General features: G+C 55.5%; 1 protein-coding gene across 1 annotated transcript in view; it reads right to left on the bottom strand.

Moving 5' to 3' along the window:
• LOC121468955 (uncharacterized) overlaps nucleotides 1-12,060 on the bottom strand; it is a 2,238,800-nt gene that overhangs the window by 2,170,965 nt on the left and 55,775 nt on the right. Inside the window, 1 exon segment of the mRNA XM_072920965.1 lies at nucleotides 2,765-3,415. Within this exon segment, the coding sequence (XP_072777066.1) occupies nucleotides 2,765-3,415 (651 nt within the window).

The following is a 12,060-nucleotide window of genomic DNA, read 5'->3' as shown; positions in this document are numbered from 1 at the left end:
ACAATCCCGGCGGGGGGGCGGGAGGAGACAGGGGGGACACGGGGGTGGCAGATGGGACAGAGGGGTGGCAGAGGGCTGGAGGGGACCGAGGGTGGCAGGAGGGGACAGGGGGGGAATGTGGGGGATAGGGGCGGACAAAAGGGACAGAGGGGACAGCAGAGCCCTCCAGGGAGGGGACAAACAAGACCACAGGAGGGCACAGGGGCCACTGTAGGAGGCCACAACTGCCACCAGGCCCCTGACACCTCTCCTGTCCCCTCCCCAGCTGTCCCCCCACCAGCTGCTGGAGGCGATGGTGGCCGTGGTGGCCACACTGGGCGAGCTGGTGGCCACCCTGAGAGAACTGATGGCCACCGTGGCCAGGCCGCACAGGGACGTGCTGTTGGCCGTGTCCCCAGAGTTCCTGTGGGTGGCTGTGGGAACCTTGATCTTTCACCTCCAGGATGCCCTGCACCACCGCCCTGTCCCCTCCCTGGGCCACCGCCCTGTCCCCTCCCTGGGCTGGACCCTGGCCAACCTCAGGGACACCCCAGGGACCACCTGGGCCTGTGTGAGAGCCCTGGCCAGCGCCAGGCGTGTGCTGGACAGGCTCATGGACAGCTGGGCCCGGCTGGCCAAGGCAGCCACCGAGCCCCGCGACGCCTGCAGGGATGCGGCCACCGGGAGGGGACAGCGGCTGGAGCTGTACCTGGGGCTGCTGGGGAACTTGGTGGCCGCGTGTGACGAAGCCACCGTCTTCCCCCGGGAGCTGCAGCGCCGGCTCAGGGACATCGAGGCTGCCCTGGAGGGGACAACGGAGGTGTCCCGATTTCCGTGCGGCCTTGGTGGCCACAGCGGCCGAGGCTGAGCAGCTGTGGGAGGCCAGTGCCCACCTGGCCACGCGTCACCTGCTGGGGACACTTGGGGACATCAACACCCTCTTCTTCTGTCCCTCTCCTGGCCACAGTGGCTGTGCAGTGGCCGAGTGGTGCCAAAGAGCCATGGAGGACATCCCGAGGCTGCTGTGCACAGAGCAACATCACCACTGGGCCGTCATCAGGCCGGTGTCACCTCGGCAGAGACTCGGGGACATTCTGAGGGCACTTTGGGAGTACTTGGGGACACTTTGGGAAGGCGTGTGGCGACGCCGGTGGGGGCGGGGGGGTGAACGAGCCTCCCCTCAGTGCCTTGCAGGAGACCCGGCTGTGATTTGGGGGCCGGGCGGGTCCCCAGGCAGCCCCCACTGCTGAGCACTGACCCTGCCCCGGGGGGTGCCGGGACCTCCCAAAAACCGCACCCGCACCCCCTTCAGTGCCCCCAAACCCCCCTCGAGCACTGACCCCCCTCACCGGGCACTGGGACGAGTGGAGACCCTCACTCGGTTTTCTGGGGGTCGAGATGACCCCGAGATTGTGAAAAGTCCTTTTCTCCCAGCCCGCGTGGGCAGAGGAGTCGAGATGCAGAGCTTTGCTTCTCAGGGCCGTTTATTTTCCCTTTTCTCTAACAGCTTTGTCCGCTCTGCTGAGCTCTGTCTAGCAGGTCGGTCTGTGGCAGTCTCCCTGCCCTCAGGGCGCTGTTTGCCTTCTACACTAAAAACTACCTGTACTGTGTTTGCAATAACGTGCCAATATCTATCATTTATGTTGGACAGTGTGTCTCTACCTTCAACCAACAGAAAAGTGTCACCATCACAGCAAGACATGGAGGGCAAAAAGAAGGAGAAGAAGCTCAGGACACACCCAGATCCCTCCACCTTGTCCCATTGAACCCCATATTTTAAAATGTTAAAATTTTACTTTTCGACCCTGCATTAATTCACCTACCACGCTACTCAAACCCTTGTGCCTTGTAATTCCTCATACAAAGTTGGCAATTTTCTCCAGGGGCTAAAACCAAAGCCACCGGTGTTCTTGACACTATGCCAAGGTCTCCGAGGCCCCTGCCAGGGTCTGGAGCCATCCAGGGCAGCCAGACGGACGTCCTGGATTCTGACACCCCCCAATTACAGAGCAGTGGGAGCCCACCGGGCACTGCCCCCCACTCACCAAGCACTGGGATAGGGACCGGACCCCCCTCGAACCCTGGGAACCCCACAAGCACCGGGACCCCCCAGGCAGCGCCACCCCCGTGCACTGGGACAGGGACCGGGCCCGCCTCGTGCACCGACCCCGCCGAGCACTGGGCCCAGACCCCCTTTGTGCCCCCATCCATGACGGAGGTTCCATCCCTTCTGCTTTGACCCCCCAGAGCTGCGGGACCCCCAGGAACAGTGCAGGGACTGTGGGGACCCCAAAGGCTGGGGGGGCACGCGGGGTTCACCAGCACTAGGGGAGTCCCTTAGGGTTCGGTCCTTTCCCACCCGTTGTCTCCCAGGACCCCCTGTTATCATCAGCGCCCCCCCAATTTACTGGGACCCCCTCCATTCACTGTTTCCCCCCTTCTCTGACGCCCCAAAGCGCTGGGACCCCCCCGAGCTATGAGCCCCCCGCAGTGCGCCAGGACCCCCCACTCACCTCCCATCCCCCATCCATGGGAACCCACCCAAATCACAGCAGCACAAGAAGAAGCCAACACCTTCCCCACACCCAGCATGGATCACCAGGACCACGGATCAGCAGGGCTCTGCCCAACGGGGGTCACTGGGGATCATCCAGTCCAGATCCTCCCATGGGGATGGAGCTGCAGCAGCGCACCAAGCTCTTCCCTCACTCTCTTCCCTCACTCCAAGCTCTTCCCACACTCGGGGCACTCACAGGGCTTCCCTTACTGGTGCCTCCGTTGGTGCTGAGTCAAGTGAGAGCTCTTTGAGAAGCTCTTCCCACACTCCCCACACTCGTAGGGCCTCTCCCCGGTGTGGATGCGCCGGTGCTCAGTGAGGTGGGAGTTTTGCTTGAAGCCCTTCCCGCAGTCGGGGCAGCGGAAGGGCCTCTCCTCTGTGTGAATCCGCTCATGTAGGAGGAGATTGGAGCTGGTTTGAAACCTCTTCCCACACTGGGGACACTCGTAGGGCCTCTCCCCAGTGTGGATGCGCTGGTGTGTTCTCAGGTGTGAGCTCCACCTAAAGCTCTTCCCACATTCCAAGCACTCATAGGGCCGTTCCCCAGTGTGGATCACCTGGTGCTCAATCAGGCCAGACTTGTGTCTGAAACCCTTCCCACACTTCCCACACTCGTAGGGCCTCTCCCCGGTGTGGATGCGCCGGTGCGTGGTGAGGTTGGAGTTTCGCTTGAAGCCCTCCCCGCAGTCGGGGCAGCGGAAGGGCCTCTCCTCTGTGTGACTCCGCTCATGTAGGAGGAGATTGGAGCTGGTCCGAAACCTCTTCCCACACTCCCCACACTCGTAGGGCCTCTCCCCAGTGTGGATCCTCTGGTGCCGGATCAGGTGGTCGCTCCGGCTGAAACCCTTCCCACATTCCAAGCACTTGTGGGGCTTCTCCCTGCCATGAGGCTTCTCCACCAGCTCCGAGCTCTGGCTGGATCTCCGCCCGCCTTCCTGGCTCAGGGGGGCTCTTTCCTCCCCGCAGCTCCCTGGGCTGGGTTTGCAGCTCCTCCTCCTGCAGCATCTCCGGGGCTTTTCCTCCTCCTCCATCCAGACACGCCCAGGGAATGAAAAATCCTGGTTTGGGGAAAAAAACAAGAGGAGAGCACCTTGGACTGGAGGTTCCTCCTTGCTCCAGTTTATCTCAGGAAGTCATTGGGAATCTTGTGTCTGTAAGAACCTCCAAAACACCAAGATTTAGCCCCAAAATCCCACAAACTTCAAGATACAGATCAAAAACTCCCCAAACATCACAAGTCAGCAAAAACCTCCTCCAAAACATAAAGATTCAGCTGCCACATAAAACCAAAGCACCAACATTTAGCCCAAGAAAGCTCAGAAACAGCAAGATTCACCCTGGGAAAATCCTGGATCCCCCTCCACAGTCACCTGCTGCATGTGGGGGGAGCAACGCTCCTGGGGCTGGAGGGAGGCTGCAGATACAGGGAGGGGTGGAACCTTCTGCTGCTTCCTCTTTCTGCTCCTCCTCGTCCTCCTGTGTCTCTCCTCTTCCTCACACTCCTGTTTCTCCTACTATTCCTCATTCTCCTGCACAATCCCACCCTCTCCTGCCACCTGCATCGTTTGACCATTCTGTTCCTCAAGCCTGCTTCTCCTTCCCTTCTCCTCCTGCCCCCAGGCCCAGCACCCACTGCCGGCTCCCTCTTCCCCCCAGACCCACAGCATCCCAGCCGAGGGGCAGGGATGGGGCTGGGGCAGGTCGGGCTGGGGCAGCGCTGGGCTCTCGGCCGCTCCCGCCCGCACTCGGTCCCCACTGCAGCCGCTCCCGCCAGGACAGCGCGGGGGGGCCCGGCCTTGGCGCTGCCCCACTCCCACCTCCCCAAATTCCCCTCGGGGGGCGATGGGGCCGAGGGGGAAGGCTCAGAGGGCCAGGGAGCTGTACACAAGGGAGTGACAGGAGAAGGAATCGGTTTCAGAAAATGTTATTAATTGATGACACAGACTGCTGCTCAGCCAAGGTCCTGCTCTATTCATGAACTTCCAGAAGAACAACAAAGACTTAACAGAGCCATGAATATCATTTGCTATATAAAAGCAGGGAGCATATTAAGGGAGTATGTAGTAGGTGGATTGGGAAGTCTGTAGCTCTCAAGTACTTCAGCCAATGGGGAAAGCAGAGGGAGATGTGGCCAGGAGAATTAGGATGAAAAGGAGGCTGTGTCCTCCAACAACTGGAGAGATCCCATGGGGAATGTCCCATGGCCTCTCCCATTTTTAGAAATGAAATTACTTTTGCAGCACTCCTCTGTCTGCTTTGTGGACAGAATTCTCTGGTGATGTCAATTTTCCCGCACACCCTGGGGCAGGGAGTGCAGCTGAAGGTGCCTCACCCACTTTGGGTGATCGGCTCCCTTGGCTGGCGGCGGCACCGGGGATTGATTGGGGACCCGGGAGTGACCAGGAGACAGACGAGTGACACATCAGGGGGGTCTGTGAAGAGTCAGCAGGGAGAGAGCACTGAAAATCTCATCAGTGAGTGCCCGGGGATCTCCGGGGAGTGAACATGGCAGGGCAGCCATGGAGGGGAGAAAAGGGAAAGCCAGGGAGGGGTCAGGGCCAAAGGGAGGATGATCCCAAAATGTCTCTGAAGGGTTCCATGGGAGAATGTTGAGGTAGTTTGCACATTCCTCCAGAGGTAATTAAGGACATGGACACCCAGGGGGCAATAAGGGAAGGGGAGAAGGGATTTGGACAACAGGGGATGGATGGTGTTGGTGTGCTGGGAAGGGATCGGGTGAAGGGGAGTGTGCAGCAATATGGTTCAAGCAAGAAGCAGCAGGAGGAATCTATGTGGTAAGAAAAAGGATGATGGAAAAGAGGAGGAAGAGAACAATACAGAGGACTGAGATGTTTTTAAGCAGGGTCTTATCCTGACAATTTGCCAGCTGATACTTTGAATTCGCAGTTTCCAAGAGAGGAAAAGCAGGAGGTCAGGATGTCAGGGGTTTCTCTGTGGTGGGCAGCGGCAGCAGCGGGCGCAGAGGTGCGGGACCGGGAGCAGGGCTGGGGGCCTGTGGGGAGCTGCGGGGCCGGGCCGGGGCTGTGGGGCAGCCGGGGCTCAGCGCCGGGCGCTGCCTGAGCCCACCAGCCCCGGGCAGGGCCGGCAGTGGCCCCCGGCCCCCAGGAGGCTGCGGGACGCCCCGGCCGCTGCCCGGCCCCGGGGAGCTGCCGGCCCTGCCCGCCGGGGGGGCCGCCTTTGGACACTGCGGCAGGACAGGCACCGGCTCTGCCACACGGGCTGTGCAGGGGACCCTGAGCACAAGGAGCAAAACAAAGGAACATCTGGAAACGCAGATTTTCATGGTTGGACATAGAAGTGAATTTTCTCAGGCAGCCGGTCTCAAAGCAATCAGTGGTCAGGTTTGGATATTGGCACCGGGAGTGGCCACTGAAGGCATGGGCACGCCTCTGAGAACACAGGGTTCAAAGCATAAACTCCCAGCAGAACTGTCTCTTTGCAGAGTGCAGACTCTCCCCCGCCCACCACGGGCTGGGTGGGGGAATGGAAGCCCTGCGGCCTGGGAGGGATAGGCCAGGGGGAGGAAACCTGAGATGTCTTTGTTCCCCACGCCCCCACACCACTGGAGGGAAACAGACAGAGAGGCTGAGGGCACCTGGAAATTCACTGGCAGAGGAGAAGGAGAAGCGGGGGGAAGGTGCCCAGCCCTGGGAGTTGGGGTCTGGGCTGAGATTTCAGGAGTCAGGGGAGTCCAAGACTTTTAACCCTTTCCTGGGAAATGAAAGCTTTGTGAAATATTACTCCTCCTCCACTTGAAAGAGAAAAGAGACAGTCTGGGACCTGAGATGTTAGGGAAAGAAGGTTGGGGGGGAGATGATGGAGTGGCTTTTGGCTGGACTTTTCTTGTTAGCCATTGACTGAGCCAGTTTCTCCTGCAACAGAGACTGCATCTTTAGGGGGATGCAATGGTGAGCCAAGAGACCTGCTTCAGCAAATTCCAGCACAGGAATGGAGTGAACAGAGGAAAGCTGAGGAGGGTGTGGTGATGCCCTCTGTCTTCAGGAAGAAGAAGATCTCCGTTTCCACCCTCAGCCCCAGGGGAGGAGGGAAATGGGGGGGGACTGTGGTCCCAAAATGAAAAGTGAACTGTTGTTTCTTTTGTTCCTTGGCAAAGCATCCTTAAAGGAGCCCTATGAGCAGTCTGTCCATGCACGGCGGTGAGGGCACTGTGACATGGCAAGGAGAGTGTCACACTGGCACATTTTCTCTGGGCAGTGCCATGTGTGACATGGAAACACGAGAGGTGGCAATTGTGTTTCCTGGGGGTCTGTGGCGCAAGAGAGACTCCTCTCTCCCCTGATAGACTGAGTATTGATTATCTGAAAGGTGATGACCTGATTAGGGGTCCAAGTTGTGTCCCACTGTGATTTGCTGGAGTTTGGGTGCAGGGATGAGGAATGTTTTGGAAGGTTTCAGTTTTGGATGTAGTGTGTATCTTTTATTATAGTAGTAGCTTAATAAAGTTCTTTCTCCTTTATTTCTAAGCTTAGGCCTGCTCTGCTCTGTTCCTTATTGCATCTCACAGCACTTATTTGGGAAGCTGGATTTCCATGGGGACACAGGCATTGTGCCAGCATCAAAACATGACATGATGGTACATGAAGGATCAGGATTTTCTGTGAAGGATTTGGCTTGGGTCCCTGCAGAAAGGAAAGATTTTGCAGAAAGCTCAGCAGCTCTCAGAGGATGAGCACCCACAGGCAGTGACCGGGGCTGCAGGAGTGGCACAAGAAGGCCCTGCAGCACTTGGGCACAAAGGCACAGCAGCTGAAGGCAAGGAGGAATGAGCAAAAGGCCAAGCTGAAGGCAAAGGCCATGGCAGAGTTCCCACAGCCCCTGAGGGACCAACCCCAGGGCCCAAGGGGGCCCCAGCACCCAGGGGACGGCGTTGGCCACAAGCACCTGGCAGAGGCAGCCCTGGAGAACATCCAGGCTGGGTCTGCATCCAGAGGAGGCCTCTCCTGATGGACACAGGGGCCTCTCCATCCACTCTGAATCTTACACCTAAGGGGGGAACATTGTAAAGGAATGTTTTCATTATTAAGGGAATAAATGGAAAAGCTGAACTGGTATCATTTGTTCAATCACTATTAGGAGCTGTGGGGGATAGGTTTGAAATAAACTAATTTCTTTCTCTTCCTGCTGTGATTGTAATTAACTAGGAAGGAATTTGATGGTGGCATTGTAATATTGTAAAAGGTGATACAGAGGCTATTGCTGCTGTACCTTTGTGTCAAATGTCTGGCAAGGCCTGTGCTGAAGGGAACCCAGAGGTGTGGGCAGCCCCAGAGGGAAAATTTAATTTCGATCCTCTCCAAATTACTTGGAAGCAACCAGGACAAGTGGGGGCTAAAAGCAACACCCTGTTCCAGGGGAGGGAAGGAAGGGCTCACAGCTGGTATGGAGTCCCTGCTAAAGGCAGGGCTTTTGGAGCCAGGGATGTCTCCCTACAGCACTCCTATCCTGCCAGTCAGGGAATCTGATGGCTCCAATGAGGAGCACAAGAAGAAGTGGTAGAAAAAGCCTTTGAGTATTTGAAAAGAAAAAACAAGGCAAATGGTGGAGAAAAGGGTTAAATATTTGGGAAATGCAGGGACTAAAGATTCCTGGTGGATTCACACAGAGAGGGTCAGGGCAATCTCAGAAGGAACTTTTCCCAGGACCAAAAAGGAGCTGCAAAAATTTTGAGGATTAACAGGGAATTACACAGCTTGGATTGAGGATTCTCTGTTCCAGCCAGAACATTGCAGGACTTTTTAACCCCAGACAGCCTCCATGCTGTGGTATGAACAGGAGAAAGAGAGCAAAACTTGAGAAAATGAAAAGCCAAAAATATTGATGCCTCAGCTGTGGCTCTTCCAGACTCAGAAAAGAAATTGGAATTGCAGGGGAATGTTCAACAGGGCCATGCCAAAGCAATTCTTGGGCCAAAATGTTTCACCCAGTGGCCAGAGTGGCCTCATTGCCTGCAGAATTGTGCAGCCACAGCTTCAACGGGAACCGAGGCCCAAAACCTGATGACAACAGGATCTCCAACTGTTCCAGTCCGCCATCAAGTTCAAGCTTTGATAACCAAAAGAGCCTCGCAATGGATGAGCAGTGCTCGGTTATTACAGTGTGAAACTTGTTCAGTGGCACAGGAGGATTCAGAACTGAGGACAGGGGAAGGGTTTAACCCAGCCTCCTGTTTGAACAGCCCCCAGAGGGGCTGGGAAGAAACCCAGCACTGCATTCAAGTGACACAGCTCCAGACCCAGCCTGGGGGAGATTCAGGAGACATTGCCTGGCCTGAGGCAGAAAATGTCTTTGTGGATGGCTCTTCAAGGGCAGCAGAAGGGAAAAGAGTTCCAAGACATGCTGTTATTGAGGAAAGGGAATCAGACAAAGCCCAGGTTACCCCCCATGGTCAGCTCAACCCGCACAGCTGTGTGTGCTTGTAAGAGCCTGGCACTGACATGCCCTGAGCAGGAAGGCTTCAATATCTTCTGGTGACACCATCTCACCTAACAGCGGGGCAAAAGCAATTCTGATTGCTCAGCAGCCACTGAAAGAAATAATTCATATAAAAGGGATTGTGGAAGTCATAGACTCAGAGAGCAGAACTCATTTTACAGGAAAGATCCTCCAGGGGATTATGGCAGCTTTAGAAATACAATGGGACCTCCAGAACCCCTGGCACCCCCAGAGCTCAGGCTGGGTACAAAGAATGAAAGGGGAAAGAAAGAAACACCTTTGGAAGCTGGGGATAGAAACCAAGATGCCAAGGGTACGGCTTTTGCCATTGGCTTGGGCAAGACCCAGAGCCAGGGCAGATATTCAGTTCTCTCCCTTGCAATTGATCTCGGGAATTCCTTACCCTGGGAATTCTCCACCTAGTGCAGGGTGGAGATGAGGGATGCACATTTAAAGCAGTCTGTGGCCAGAATCCTGTCTCTGGTGCCATCTCTCCCCCAGGAAGCTGGGCTGGCACAGAGCCTGCCTTGGCACTTTGCTGTTGCCAACATCCCAGCAGGACATCGGCTCCTGCCTAAGGAGTGCAGAGCAGCACCACTGGTGGCCAAGTGGCGTGGCCCGTGCCAAGTGGCCCCGGGGCCAGAAACAGCCGCCAGCACAGCTGAGCACGGGGGGACCCCTCAGCCTCGGCTCCAGGTCTCTGCAGCCCCGGAGATTTGCACTTCCCGCCTGCAGCAGGAGGATGGGAGGCCCCCACTGAGCCTGCACTGAAGGCAGCGCAGCAGCAGCCAGGGCTCCACAGCGGGGCAAGGCCCTGGGGCTGCCCACACATCCTCTGCTGAAATCCTCGGCCTGGCCACCCTCCTTTGGCAGCTCCAGCACCGGGGACAGCCCTTGCTGCCACTGCTGCAGCTTCAGCGCTCTCTGGGCCTGCCCTGCCACAGCTGCTGGGCAAGAGCACGGGACAATTCCACTCTGGCTCTCACTTACACTCACACACTGCCCTGCCTGCCATGGCATTGATGGAAAATACACCAGCTCATAGACTTTAACATTGTTAACCTTTGATTTCTCTACTCAGGCTTGCTTTGCCTTGGCCCTGGGGAAAGAAATGTTAAAGGTTTTGTTAAGGGATGTTACACCACTCAATGGAGATGAGTTTAACATCTCAACACACTGGGAATGGCCCAAAAGATACCCACAAAGATAATGCCCAGCAGCAAAAAATCAACCCCAGCAGCAAACAGCAACCAACACCTACCCCAGACACTGCCAGGGCTGCAGACACCTGGTCTGCAAAAGGCTGAGAAGGAAATCCAGCACTTCCCACCTCATTAACAGCAGAAGCAAAGAAATCCGGGTCCAATAGGAAACCAAATACTAAAAACTGCACAACTTGAAACTTTGGAACATTAAACCAGTGAATTTAGACTGGTTCAGACTGTATCAAGTTTGGGAAAAATCTAGTAAAAGCCAAGGAGCTTTTACTCCGATAGTATTTTATTTATTATATACTCTGATATATTTTACTGATACTTTACGTGTCATGGAACGATTTTCTCTGCACACCCGGGCTATGTGGGGATGGAATGATTTCTGTTGCACATCCTGTCCAGAACCAAGGAATGCCTTGACTCTAACAATAAACATATTGTTGTAGTTTTTCTTTTTCCTGCATGTTATGGGTAATAGACATAATTTGCGCCTTTCCTTATATGGAATATATAATGTTAAATACTTGTTTGTACTAGCCTCCCCCCCCCCCCCGTCCCCCCCTTTCTCCTCCCCTCCGAGACCGGGTGTATGTTAGAAGCTAATTTACAAGTGAGAAGATACGGCTCGCCAGGCGCCAGACGATGGGCCATGCGGGAGACCCCAGGCGCTGATCATCGCGTGAACGACCCGAGATGGATATCTCTGGAATCCCCGGACAGATCCATGTGGATTCAACAAACTCCAGACACTGAATTATTAACACATGGACTCTGAATAGAAGAAAGGACTGATTACAAAAATCTTGGCCTCAGGCGGAATTATCCCTATAAAACTTGCTTGTGCCAGGATGGAGGTGTGTGGGCATAGAGGAAAACCTCTGCTGAGGCTGACTTCTTGTCGCACACCCAGGGCCGACCCCGGGCTCGGCTCTGTTCTTTCCTTGTGGCTGGCTAGATAAAATTTGATTGTAAAATAAATCTTTTATTTTTCATATTAATTTGGCTGGGCAAATTTTCATTTATAACAAACTTGGTGACCCCCGACGTGATCTGGTTTGGGGGTATCCTGGGAGTTCCCTATCCTGGATCCGGGCGGCGCCCTGCTGATTTTAGCAGCCGGACAGGACTGCAGAACCCCACGGAACCAACCAGATTCCAAAAAGCAGCAAAAAAAGCCACATTAAGGAAAGGATATAAACGGGCCCAGAGCTCTCGGAATTCGGAGCTAAATCTCCGAGGCTGCAGCAATTTTTCACTCGTAAAATCAACGTGCACGAAGAATCCACGCGGGAAAAGGAGCCGTGAGTACTGCGTGGTTGGGTGGCGCGTGGGTGGGTGTGTGTTTGAGTGAGACGTGGCATAGCCACGGCGCGAGTGCGGACCCGATAAACCGCAGTTCCACTAGCCCGCGAGGGCGGTGGTCGGCTACGGGGGAAGCGAAAGGACTCGGGTTTAACTCACAACACACATACGACCTGAAACTCTGGGAGTTTACAGGGATCCACTCACGGACGGGTCGGGGGAGGGAAGGTACGTTCTCGTGGACTCGAGAAATTGGTAAACCTCACCGGCTCTGGGCTCGGGGAGCCCAGGAAAACAGGTAAAAGAGAGCTCACTCATTTTCCAGCCGAAAAACCCACAGATCGGTTCGCTGTGTGGTCATTTAGGTTGCCAAGGTTCGGTCGAGAGAAGACCGGTTTAAACACTTGGTAAAAACTCAGTTCGGGGTAGGACTGAAATAAATATTTTAGCACACGGGTAACTGACTTCTCGGAACAACTTGTGGACACTGACTTGGAATACGGTAAGAAAACTTTAAATATGGGACAAGTGAAC

Source organism: Taeniopygia guttata, chromosome 34 (genome assembly GCF_048771995.1).
Source record: "Taeniopygia guttata chromosome 34, bTaeGut7.mat, whole genome shotgun sequence".
NCBI lineage: Eukaryota > Metazoa > Chordata > Aves > Passeriformes > Estrildidae > Taeniopygia > Taeniopygia guttata.
This window is presented reverse-complemented; position numbering and strand designations above follow the sequence as displayed.